The sequence below is a fragment of the Gymnodraco acuticeps genome, unplaced genomic scaffold, assembly GCF_902827175.1.
Source record: "Gymnodraco acuticeps unplaced genomic scaffold, fGymAcu1.1, whole genome shotgun sequence".
Taxonomy (NCBI): Eukaryota; Metazoa; Chordata; class Actinopteri; order Perciformes; family Bathydraconidae; genus Gymnodraco; species Gymnodraco acuticeps.
The window spans coordinates 645,129-659,112 of NW_022990475.1; the positions used below are offsets into that span (position 1 = coordinate 645,129).

At 40.2% G+C, this 13,984-nt stretch overlaps 1 protein-coding gene across 1 annotated transcript; it reads left to right on the top strand.

The window, feature by feature from the left end:
- Positions 1–2,894: 2,894 nt before the first annotated feature.
- On the top strand, positions 2,895–13,327 carry pold3 (polymerase (DNA-directed), delta 3, accessory subunit). The gene is made up of 12 exons (XM_034226219.1): positions 2,895–3,026; positions 4,037–4,092; positions 4,870–4,969; positions 5,073–5,112; positions 5,231–5,363; positions 6,293–6,542; positions 7,117–7,189; positions 8,000–8,144; positions 8,573–8,676; positions 8,879–8,964; positions 12,205–12,286; positions 12,927–13,327. Exons 1-12 carry the CDS (start codon positions 2,970–2,972, stop codon positions 13,127–13,129), a joined length of 1,329 nt encoding a protein of 442 aa, XP_034082110.1. The 5' UTR covers positions 2,895–2,969; the 3' UTR covers positions 13,130–13,327.
- Positions 13,328–13,984: the final 657 nt, after the last annotated feature.

Genomic DNA, 13,984 nt, shown 5'->3' on the forward strand with positions numbered 1-13,984 from the left:
CTGTGTGATGACTGATTACATGACCAAAGGGCCACAGGCATACCCCCTCAAGACCACATCGGCAGAGGAAGAAACCGGGTGCATTCTTAACATTTTGTATCAATTTGAAACACCAAAAAGAATCCTCGCAGATCAAGGCAGAGAACGTGTCAAGTGTTTTTTAATAGTGGCTTTACATCTATCATGAAAAATCTATGTTCAATTCATTTCAGTCTTATTGAGGAAGTCATTTCATGTTTTATTCCACCAATTTTCAGATCAATACCCGGTCTGTGAAATTGTACAGATTATTGGTCTGAGGATGGATGGTATAATACAGAGAGTACGTGTTAATTCATGCTCTGTTCCATTATCAGAAGCAGTACCTGTCATAAAGATAACACAAACTAATTCACAACACTCTCACTGCTGCACTATCTACCACCATCGACTAACAGCTAACCATTTATAGCTTACTTGCAGCTACAAGTAAACCACCTCACGCAACAACAGTCCAATCTGACTGATGCCAGATGCGACACAAGCATTGACTCCAGTCTGGCAAATAACAAGCTTCCCCAGATCCTGCCTACCACAAACTCCTACGGTCCTATCCGCTCGAGGCGACTTTAAAGGCAAACGTCAGCGGCTGAAACCCTGAAACGCCTGCCTCCAACAGGGACTGAATCCCCACCCAGGATTAGCCCGAAAATAAAAAAGGCAAAATAATAAACTGGTGACACATTTCAGGAGCAGCGCCCTTGCTAAGGTATGTGCTTTGACCTTTCTTACATTGGTTAGTAATGAATAATAATGCTATGTTTATGTTACTGCTATTTGACAATTAAATACATCTTTAATTTGTTTTTAAAGGAGAAGCTTGTATCGGTGCAAAAGCACTTGGGAAGGCCCACACTGAAGCTCCTGCAAGAGGTGGAGAGCCGCTGGAACAGCACATATCACATGCTGCAACGTCTGGTGGACCTCAGAGAACCAGTTGGTGCGCCATTAGCCAGTTTGAACACGTAACTGACCTCTGCTGAGTTCACCACCATCATTGAATGCTGTCTGCATTCAATGATGCCACCATTGAGCTTTCTGAGGAGAAAAATGTATCTGGTTCCAAGGTTGTGCCCCTCCTCAAAATGCTGGAGCAAATGCTTCAAGAGGAGATGGCAAAAACCGCAGTAGCAGTGGCAAAATAAATGGGAGAACATCTATTAAGGCAGCTAAGAGAGAGGCTCCAATCAATGAGCATCATGTCATTGGCAACGCTACTGGACCCTCGCTTCAAACTGATCGGAATGTTTAGCCCTTTAAAAGCTGCAGAAGCCACAGAAAGGCTTGTGACTGAATGTGGTGCACTAATCCGAACACCTGAAGCTGTGGCCCAAGAAAAACCATCCACATCTCAACCTGCTGAACAAGAAACCCCAGGTCATTGTATTAATATTAAAGCAATTTGAAGTCATTACTAAATCCACTGATACTCTCTATACTTTTCAGGAAACAATCTGGCATAAATTGGATCAGACTGTAAAGCTGTCCAGGAAGACCAAGAATGCGACAGCTGACGCAACTGTTGAAGTCCAGCGGTACCTGGCCGAACCAAATATCGGACGCTTGCAGGACCCTCTGAACTACTGGCAGACACAAAAACATGGTTATCCCAACCTGTATAAACTTGCAGTCACTTTTTTGTGCACCTGCTTCCTCGGTCCCGTGTGAAAGGGTATTTTCAAAGGCAGGAGAAGTTGTATCAAAGAAAAGAAATCGCCTAAGCCCAAACATTTTTTTGTTTTTAAACAAAAACCAATACAATTGTTCCATGTATCACAAGCATTTTCACTGCCCTCTGCAAAGTCACACAAGCACAACCCTCTGGCAAGTTAAACCCTTCTTCTTTTCCAGTTTTCCAACATATATTGCTTATTTTGTCTTTATTGAAGGCAGCAGACATTTAAATGTATAGATATAACAAGATATTGATTGTTTTTATTATTATATACAGGCATTTTAAGACTTACTGGTACAAAATGCTGTTCATACAGGATTACAAATACATTTTACACTTTTGTATAATTATTTTGAGTATGTCAAAGATTACAAATAATATGTGGCTGTTTTAACCCTGTTCGTCTTGAGTGCACATGAAGCCTCATGAGATGAACCGATTTGCTGCCAGGCTTCATAAGGCTTCAACAGTAAACCAAAACACTACAAGTTGCACGTCCCACATAGACAACAAAATACTACACTGCTGCACAGAACATCCATACAGCTCGCGGGAGAAGGAAGAGAGACTGAAGCCTTCCTCAGCCTTTTGTGCAGGCCCTAATTGGGGACTGGGAGCACCCGAGGGAGACAATCAGGGAGAGAGGGGGGAGAGACACACACACAATTAAAGTGAGAAAAGCCAGTCTGAACAAATTCGTTTTAAGGCTTGATTTGAGATGACAGACTATATCATATTATGTTGTATCATTTCGTTTTTTCGTGGTTATAAAGTATCAGTCACTGAACAACAGAGAATGCTTTATGAAATAGGACATCTTATCATTTAATTCATCTATTCTGTAGGAAGGAGGAATAATAACAGAGTAGGCCTACTGTACACTTAAAAACGTTAACAAATTATAATAATCCAATACGAAAAATGCGCCTCCTGGCGTGCACAATCATTTTTCAGCCGTTTGGTGTTTAATCTGATGGGAAATAAATCATTCAATAGAGAGAAAGTAAATCATTTCTGTGGTTCTTCTGCTCAGAAAACTAGACGAAATGCCCAATAACTGAAATGACGTCCCCCATGCGCTTCAATCTACAGCACAACGCCGGTGTTCACCTGCAGAGGGCGCCATGCAGCCTCTCATCCCACCGGAAGAAGGAAGGAACAGACATGTGATATTTAACCGGATGTAAATAAACTGCCTTCCCGCGCAGTTAAATCGTCTCAACAACGCATCCACATCCACAGATAATCTGACAAAATGGACGAGCTTTATTTGGATAACATCGACGAATATGTCAATGACCAGGATAAGATAGTGAGTGTACTCTTTATTTCATCACATGTCTTCTTTTCTTAACATTAATGCCAATGCAAGAACCGAGTTAACCTCGATATGAGCAGCCGCTGAACTGCATTAAAAAACGGCTCGTTTACGGTTTGTTTTGCTTTTAGGCTTGGTATTTATTAATCATGGCGTTTCATACAACGTGTAACGATTTATTAAGGGGCTTTGGTTAATTCGGCTTATATATAGTTTTGGAAAATGTCGCTTGGATTGATCAAAACGTACATGTTTAAAACTAGTGTCAGTTCAATGTTGTTGCATGTGTCCGCCAACGGCTGTGCTTTGAAATACACGAACCCTGTTATTTCAAAAATACAGCCGTTAAGTACAAAAAATACAGCCGTTAAGTTAGTTAACAGGTTAAAGATGTTAACAAAAATACTATTCACCTTTTTGTGTGCCAGCAAATTAATAGTGAATGTTCACATTTGACCTTTGGTGAATTATTAAACGTATTTTGTTTGTTGTCTTTCTGGCGAGTGAGTGATACAAACCTACTTGCCACGTGCACATTTGGCCATCACTAGCTGGTAAACGCTGCAGTTCGTCTGACCATTTAAACGTTAACCGCCGTTGTTTATACAACAGTTGAAGAAAAGGACATTTGACTCGGACAGTTTCATCTCACAGGCCATAAGACTTAAACACCTGAACTTTTGAAAGAACACCCATTATTTATCTAATTAATATCATATTCCATTTATTTGTATATAGACTCTCCTTGCACTATTCTATTTTATTTGCGATTACTTGCACTATTGTATTTGTTTGATTTGTTCTATGTCCTATATGTTGCACTGTTGGAGGAGCCTGTGACCTACGTTTCATTGACATATCTACACTGTAGCTAATGTACAAATGACAATAAAGCCTTTAATCTTGATTCTTGAAATGGTAAATAGTTGTTTTTCTCTTGTGTGTCGTTCATGTGCCAAGTGAATCTTAACGCTAATGTTGCATTGTTTTGTTTTGTTGACCAGGTGACCTATAAATGGCTGAGCCTCACTCTGGGAGTCCATGTCAACACAGCCAAACAGTGAGGGGTCATTCTCTTTTGTGTTGGAATAAAATGAGCAGAAATAGGGACACGTCTTGATGGTCATACATTTGATTGTTAAACACAAGATATTTCTATGTATACTTGGTCATTGAAACACAGTCACTGCATCATAATGGAACCAGTAGCAACTCATTATTTGACCGACCATTTGAGTACCATGGACGACGTTACATGTTTTACTATGAAATAAACTATGCACACTTCTTAAATAAACCTATGTTGAGTTAAAAGAAAACTAAATCCCCACCAAGCTTCCCAGGTTTTGACTTCCGGGTAGGTGATGACACAAATAAATGGTTTAATGTCAAGAAAGAAGCGCAAGGTTCAATATCAGTGTTAATAATTAATAAGGCAAGGCAAGTTTATTTATACAGCGCCTTTCAACACAAGACATTAAGAAAATGGCATTTAAAAACAGTCATTAAAAAGCAAAGATAATAAAAGAAACATTTAAAAGAAAAAATACATGAATAAAAGTTAGTGCAGTTAAGATATGAATAGTTCGATTAAAAGCAGCGGCAAAAAGAAAAGTCCTCAGCCACAATAGCTGTACAATAACTATGCAAAATGTAGTCTAAATGATACACTTTTTAAAATAAAATATTGTAAATAATAAATTACAAGGCTAATAATTCAGTGTTAACCTCAGTTTTTGATAACCCCAGAGATGCATTTCGCTCAGTCCCGAACAATATTATTAATATTAAGTACAATACTAATTACCAACAATTAAAGTATGTGTCTTGTTTCTAGAATGCTCTTCCATTATTTGGATCACAAGAGGAAGGAGAGTTCGGCTCAGCTCCATGCCACCTACCTCGTGTCAGGAAGGTGTGTGGACAACGGCCAAGCGGTGAGAAGAACTATAAATAAACAATATGATTTGCATATTTCTGGCTTTTTCAAAATGTCAGAACTTTTTTATTAAGTTTTGCTGCCGTTTCGTTTCCTTGCAGAGTCACAAGGTGTCGGTTATAAAAGAGGACAAGTTGGAAGGTGCCAAATAAAACGTTCCTATTTTTTTAAATGGTCGTTCAGTGTGTTGGTTTATTTATGGAGATACATAATGAAGAAGAGGCAAGGCGTCTAACCTCGGGTGTGATTCATTTTGCAGACTTCAAATCCAAGATGAGCTTGATAGTCAGTGTCCACGTCTACAGTGTGCAGAAAGCTTTGCTGAAAGACAGCGGTCCGCTCTACAGCGTGGACTATGACGCCGTGAAGGACAATATGAAGAACTGCAGCAAGTATGGTTCATTTCATATTTCCCTGTTATAAACATTTGAGCAATCGGGGTCTTTAGAGTAATGCATTTTGTTCCCGTCTTATTCTATTTCAGATTTTTCATTTGTATTCTTTGCTTTTTAATAACTGCATTTCAATGTCATTTGATGTGCTTCTGTTGCATTATGTGTAAATGCTTTTAATGTTTTTTGTAAAGCACTTTGAATTGCCCTGTGTTATGCCCTGGCTCAAAAGGCCACAACAAAGAGGAGACACGCCATAGCAACGGTTAATAAAATATGTTTATTTAAGCAAGTAATTCAAATTAACCAAATGTAATGAAGTTCAAAATAAGGAAAGCATGAGGTGTGGACATCAGTGGTATCAGTAGTCTAAATGAAGGTTGCATGGATGTGTATGTGTGAGAGTGTTGAGGTGCATAAAGTAACAACAGCATATACTCAACAAAACCGGGGGCCTGTAGGGAACAGCAGAGAGGAGCAGAGGCTTTAAATAGCTGCAGGGCACCAGACCCAGGTGCCCTGAGTTACTGCAATCAAGGCTGGACACAGCACAGCCACACCCTCTCCAGGTGAACCCACAGGGGCATCACACCCTGTTTTATGGTATATTAAATGTTCCTTGTGTTACACAAATAGGAAAAAGCTATTTTATTTTTAGCCTGCAGAGAGCTTTGTTTTAATGCGAGGTACTCATAAAAACAGTACAATATATATATATATATATATATATATATATACTGTATATATTCCATTCTACCTTTTTGAACATCCACCTCCTCCAAGTAATTTCTACTTCAATGCCTAATGTAGTTTAGTGAAGTGGTAGCTAGTGAATAAACTAACCCACCCGCAATCCATTGTTAAAAAAAGAGACACGTTTAATCATACCAGTCTTTAGGAACGTTCTGCATTGTTCCTTCTGTCTGCAGGTACAGTGCGATCCGCTGTGCCGGGGCAGTGCCCGTGTCCTCTGTGGAGCAGACGAGAGAAATCCAGAGAGCTCCTTCCCCGGAGCCTGAGAGCAAAAGGTCTGCCATGAACGGGAGTGCTCATCAGGCGTCGAAGCCTTCCACCAAGCCACAGAAAGGCATCATGGGAATGTTTGCGAGTAAGACTTCTTCTAAGAACCAGGATGACGGCAAAGAGGTTAAGTCTGAGCAGAAGGAGGAAGCACCTGTGGTACGTCTGATAGATCCTTGGATGATTCATTCACAAATACAAAATGTAATCCAAATAAAACACAATTACATTGAAATGAATACAGATTGGTGAAAAAGAGAAATAAACGTAAGAGTTGCCACTAGAGGCTCAGTCAGTAGGGGCTTGGACTGTGAGCCGGAGGGTCGCCGGTTCAAGTCCCCGAACAGACCTAAATATGGAGTGTGGACTGCTACTTGGAGAGGTCCCAGTTCACCTCCTGCCCTGCTGTGGTGCCCTCGAGCAAGGCACCGGACATCCTCCTTCCCACTCCCATTGCTCCCCGGGCGCTGTACAATAGCTGCCCACTAGTGGTTCCTGGTACTAGATGGGTTAAAAGCCGATTTCACTGTGTGCTCTGCATGTGTGACCATTAGAGGGTTTCATCCTTCACTATTCTAGAGTTGTGGTATCACCTGGAATAATGGTGACCATCTACAGCAAACCTTTCTGTCTAGCTGTGATTTCTTTCCACGATGTCAACATCTTTGACCCTGTCTCTCCACTGCAAAATGCTGGGGGGTTGCGACTTTACTGGTGTGTGTTGCTATTTTAGGATGATGCCCCCAAAAGCAAGCCAGCTGTAAAAGCCAATCCTATGATGAACTTCTTTGGGAGTCAAGCAGCAAGTGAGTATTACCTTCACCTTTTTATAGTTTTCCAAACCTTAGTGCAATGTTTTTCGAGCTACTTCTAATATTATTCTGTTTCCATAAAAAAAAAAAAGGAAAGATAAATTGTTGGATTCAAGATGTATGGATGTAATTTGAGGCAACATCTTTTGTAGACAGACGTAAACATCAGCAATTTATTTCACAAAAAGTACAAATCGAAACATGATCTAGAAAGCAGTTGAAATACACGAGGTTTGATGGCAGTGGCATGCAATGTCACTTCATGTGTATGGACGGATACATGTATTTGCATATCTTTTAACATGCGTGTGTGCCTTTTGGTGTTGGACACATGCCATTAAAACGCTGGGTTTGACTCACTTAGACAAATGAACCAATGCTTAGGAACCATTGAGTAGTTTGGGTTAGAAACCTTTAGTTTTCAGGGTTTTTGTCTCAAATGTTAGATGTGTTATTAATGCATCTGGGCCCCTTTTCTCAAGCTGAAGATTTCATACATCTCATCAATGTCTTATAATGGTTGTTAAATAAAATGACTTAAATTGTAACAATGCGGTAGAAGGACATCAGAAGCGCCTCAGCTTCAGGTAAGCTCTTCACTGCTGAGATGAACCCCAAGAGTAGCCACATCCAAACAGAAATGACATTGTTTGTGTTTTTGTATCCAGGCAAGTTCAGTAAACAAGGAATGTTGGCTTGACACAACAAGACTGACGTTATGGATGAGAAACGTATTTAAAGCTGTTGTGTTGGTGTGCTGACTTATCACTAACCCTCCCAACCAAACACTCTGTCTTTCTTCAGAGAAACCAGAAAAGACTGTGAAGCAGGAGGAAGCTCCTCCGTCCTCTTCGTCAGTTGAGCAGAAACGTCCGCAGCCCGAAGAAGAAGAAAAACAAGCTGCTGTCGTGAAGCCAAAACCTAAAGACACCCAGAAAGAGTCCAGGAGGTGTGGGAGGATTCTGTTACATGAAAGTATTGAATGTGCTAGGACTTGGTGATATGAAATAAATCATACATCTCAAATATTGTTTAGCAAATTCCTCTATCTATATTGTGACAATAGTGTAGATTGACGAATGGAAGAGCGAGAGCAGTCTGAGAGTTAAAAAGATATACATCATATTTTTTGTACGGCAGCCTTTAAAACCAGGGAAAGACACTCGTGCAATATTACGATATCCCTAATGTAAGATCACATCTAGTATCATAACACGATATCTTTTGCTCAAAACGTTAGAGACAAGAACACGGCTCCTTTTGAATTGAATGTACTGTAAACATATTGACGTTTTTTATATTAAGAAGTATTCATTCACTTGGTTCACTAAAGTAATTATGCCTATAAATATATTTAAATTAAAGTCTTCCTCTTAGCAAAACCAAGCGAGTCGAGGAATCCGACAGCGAGGACGATAAAATGGACAAGAAAAAGAGACGCAGGATTAAGAAGCCTGTGTCAGACAGCAGTGATGAAGATGGTAAGTTGTTTACTTCACTTTAAGTCATTCTTAGGAAATTACATTTTGTAAATCATTTAAGTTAAAAGGCCTCGATATAAATGGCAAATGACTGGGAAAGTTGACGGCAGGAAGGAATAGATTCCCCTTTAATGTTTATTATATGAGGGAATTTCCAAAAGCCCTTTAGGAGAACTTGACTAACATCTGTTCACCTCTTCAGTGATTCCAGATTCTCCGCAGCAGATGGAAACAAGAGAACCGTCGCCGAGTCCTAAGAAGGAGATCAAGGCTGTTTCACATTCACGTGTAAGAGTTCAATATTGTAGTGTTGACGTGATTACTGTAACACACAAATATAGGTAATAGAAATCCATTTATTCCACTAACAGTCTCGATTGAATGTTCCCTATGTATACCCATGGATGTATAATAAGAACTGGATACAGCGTGGGAGGCGGGGTCTCGTTCTTTCCTATGAGAGCTGCTCATTGGCGCATGAAGACAAAATGGCCCAACTTTTGAGAGAGCGAAACGTCACAGATTACCCAGCATGCCTGGCTGTCAGAGCAGAAAAACCCGTATGTGCGCTCAGAGCATGCGCAGTTGCCCCTTAAGCCCCGCCCCCGAGCTCCCACTCAGATGCGCGTTCATAATGCCGAGGAAAATAATAACTCAGAATAACGTTATTAGCACATTTTACAACTTGAGGACCGAATGTTTTTAATAAGGGCTATACAAATGTTCATACTGGGTATTTTATTTAGTTTAAAAAAAATAATCCAACGATTTACAGACGTCTCTTTCTCCATGTTAGTCAATGGGAAAAAGTCTTTCCGGGCCCATCGACCGATACGGAAGTGTAGTACTGCCGTTTGGCCACAATGAATATTTTCCTCAGAGTCCGGCGCACTTCCTGGGGGCTTGTGTATATCATAGTGCTGGGGGGAAACGATTATTTTGAAAACGATTAATCGGGCGATTATTTGATCGATTAGTCGACTAATCTAACGATTATTTTTCTGTTGTTCAATTCATAAAAAACGTAATGTAAAAAAAAAATTTCACGATACTGTGTCTCAGGGGATCTTAATATTTAAGAACCTATTAATGTGTTATGCCAGATTAACGGAAATAATCTCAGCTAACTGACGATACAAACCATGTTTACCAAAACAAAACACAAGTCTCATAAGAAGCATCTAAATGACCCCTGAGCGAAAAATGCTAACGGACATTGGCACAGAACTCAAGATAAAAGTACCCTTATTACTTATCGTAGCTGCACATACAATATATCCGATTAAAACTGAGACTCCACAGATTATGTAGGTATATAGTATCATCACTGAGTGATCCGGACTCGCGACAGGGGAAGCAAATACAGTAATCACAACACGTACCTTCACAGAGCTTCTAGGGCAGGGGTGGCCAACCCGCGGCTCTCGAGCCGCATGCGGCTCTTTGCCTAGTTTCATGCGGCTCTTCAGTTCATATCGAATTGTATATGTGTGAGTTTGGGGGAGAGACACTGACTCCTGACTAGTGTTGCACGGTGTACCGATACTTGAAAGGTACCGCGATACCCTGCCGTTAAAAACGTTACTATTCCTCCGTTTCATTAGTATCGGTACTTTAAGAATGACGGGGGAAAGTACTCTGGTGAGAAAGCGCCGTTTAATAAGAGCCGTGTGTGTTCAGCGCTCTGCTTCCATTCCCTGCACTGCAGCCGTGCCTGCAGTCCCGCCCCTCTCAAGCACGCTCTAAATCCCTCCCCTCTCTCGTGCACGCGCTAGCTGCCAGAGTATGTGAGAAAACGAGAAGCATGGCTGCAAGTGGGAGTGCAACTGCCGCTGCCCCTCGGCTTGTTGACAAAAAAGACGCCAGAAGCGAAATTTGGAAGTATTTTAGCTATATCTCTGACAGTGAGGGCAAGCCTACGGACACCACGAGGCCCGTCTGTAAGAAATGTATTAATTTGATTTAATACGAATTATTGTCATTTGTTTTATTTATTGTTGTCATTGTTTAAAAGTTTGTGTTATGGTTATGGTTCTGGTGTGAAATAAAGCACAATAATTACATTTAAGACTGTTTCCCTTTTTTTAAGAAAAGTATCGAAAAATAATCGGAATCGCAATTCTTGACTTGGTATCGAAAACAAAATGTTGGTATCGTGACAACACTAGCTAGCTACTCCTGACAGTTAAACCTGATATTTAGTAGGTCTGTTAAGTATTGAATGCTGATAATTCTGACGTAATTTGGCCGGTCAAAGTTGTTTGGGCTCGGATAAAATCGCTCCGTTACTTTCGTCCCGTGTTACTTTCGTCCCGGCTCTCCCTACGTGTGTATGTGTGGTGTCAGGAGTCAGTATGAGAGGATGACAGCGTGTCTAATTTTGATGTGGCCCAAGAGCCAATCACAATAATACCTGTGATGCAGTGAACCAATCACCTTTGAGGGGGGGGAAACCTATCGTTGATTAAACACTATCCAGTGTTTCCCCTACCATTGTCTTGGAGGGGCGCTGCACCCCGCCAACGGAGCCCCGCGCCCCCCCTGGAATTCAAGGTGTTTAAAAAATATATATAATTATTATTTTTTTTTAATATATATATATACATAGCACCAAATTGCAAATAATCTATAACTACTGTCACTTTTCACATTGAACATGTGCTCTTTTATTAAATAAACTAAACGCTTTCATTTTAAGTTGTGAGTTTAGTGTTTTTGACCCTAAGAAACACTGATGCATTAATCAATACCAATAATCCACAGCTCCTCTCTCTGCTCCAGAGGATTTAAAAAATATATATCCCAATGCCACAAAAATGCATCAGTGACGTGGTTGAAATCTTGTCTCCAGAAAACAAAAAACTGAAACAAGCGGTATCAGTGACTGTGTGTTTGATGTGGCTCTTTGCAGTAAAATAGAAAAAAATTGGCTCTTAACCTCTGACTGGTTGGCCACCCCTGTTCTAGGGAGATCGTCTCACCGCCGTAGCTGTCAATCTGATCAAAAGACGTGTTCAATGGCATTCAAATGAGAAAAAACGCGGCTGAATCGGTTGATCCATAGGTTTTTAACGTCTATGTATAAAAAAATGATTGAATTTATAATCCATAATTCCATTTTATGTAAAAATCGGAGAGCAAATGCTAGCTGCTAATGGTAGCCACCACAGCTAGCTGCTGCTTCTGCTAGGCTATGCAGCAGTCTCAGTGAGATATAAATATATAAATATCTTTGCGTTTTGGACTAACTTTAAAATATTCCCATGCTTTTGAAGACCTAGGGCGAGATGTTTTAGTTTGGGGGCTTCGTGCGCAATCCTGTGAGGAGGAGGTGGTAGCCGTTTCAGTCTCCATTGTGTTTGAAGTGCGATTGCGAACTGCTTGTTGCTTTGGGTGACCCACGTGTGTGTAGCGACGCGTCGACGCGGAAATATGTCGTCGACGATATTTTGAAGTCGACGCGTCGCTACAGCACTAGTATATCACACTGAATATATAACAATTACGTGTTTTCTTTTATTGCTACAGCAGCGAGACGCTGAGATGAAGACGAGGAAGAGACGACGAGTCCTGAAATCTCGTACCTTTTTAGATGAAGAAGGATGCATGGGTATGAAAACAAGTTATACTTCATGTTATTTTAATTTCACCAAAAACAAGACAACATTGTACAGAATTCGTATTTTTAAAAGGTCTCTCTAGATCATTTTTATAAGATACCACTATAACAATACATTCTCATAACGACATTTGGAATAGAATTATCGATTGTTATCTCAGACAAAAAAATAAAATCTTTTAAGTTGTTGTTGATATTATGTAAGAGAAATGTTTATTTAATTATCAAATAATCTGCCAAATATCTGTCTCTATAAAATGTAAGAAAAGTTGTAACCCTAGCAACCCCCACTTGATGTCTTAAACATGCTTACTTTATCTGACCAAAAACTCAATTATATTTGGTTTATTATTGAGTTACTGAATAAAAGCTCATACTTACATTTGAGAAAGTATAACTTTTTAAGAGCAAAATAATTTCTTAAACTATTACTGAATTTTCAAAACAGTTAATTTATAGAGAATAAATCAAGTATTTTTTTTTCATCTCTGATTTGGTTGTGTCCTTATAATCTAGTTTAGTGTGTATATAATGGGATCTGATAAAAACATGTTGACATAATGCAGTTTAATTAAGCACCTACACACACATTAAGCCTAAACCCCCTCTGATTCTATCTTTCCCCCCACAGTGACAGAGAAGGTCTATGAGAGTGAGTCGTACTCTGAAACAGAAGACGACTTCCAGGCCGCGAAACCAGCTCCAAAACATCCCGTCCCCGCAAAACGACCTGCGAGCAAACCGGACGAGAAGAAGAGCCAGAAGAAAAATAGCGCAAATGCAAATAAAGGATCGAAACAAGCTTCAATTATGGGATTTTTCCAGAAGAAATGACGAGGGGCAACGACAGACCCTTTTTATCGGCACTGAGGAAACAACAAGCACTGCTGCAGACTTTCTGTGATGAGGTTTTGGTGACTTGAAATACATGGACATATACAGATCAGTACGACGGCTTTTATCCTTTTCACCTTACCATTACCTGCTTTTACTACATGACCTACTAAATAAATAATAAATACTGAAACTGAATGTGTGTTTTCCTTTAAAGAGAACAGATTGTGTTCATATTTGTATTTTGTGATTCTTTCTTCTTGTTTCTCCAACACATTGTACTTGATTGACTAAGGGGTGGGGCATCTTTAAGCGGTTGACCAATCACAACAGAGTCAGCCAATCAGAGCAGACTGGGCTCTGGTTTCAGACAGGGTGAAAAGAGGTGCTGCAGCACAGGCAGTATGATAAAAATAAAGAGCTTTTTGAACATTAAAGCATGGAGACATGTCCCAGGAGACTAAAGGCACAAAATATGAACCTGATATGAGCACAATAGGGCCCCTTTAAGTAAAGTACTTGAGAAAATGTACTTAAAGGTGGGGTAGGTAATTCACTTCAGAAACACTTTTTGTTATGTTCCATGGAATGCTCTTAACGTCCCGATAGCAATGAATCCATTAAATGCTTTGACAATAAATACATACAAATATGTCGTCTGTGGAAGCCGTGGCGCTGTAAAAAGCACGACCAATCATCTGCCTCGGCCCGCGGCAGATAATTGGATGGCCTACCTGCCTGTCAGCCTTCCATCTCGTGCACAAACTTATGTCGTGCCCTCATTGGTCATGTGCGCGTGTGTGTTGGAGGAGGGGCTCTGTAAGGAAGGGTGCTAGAATACTTTCAAATTCTAGC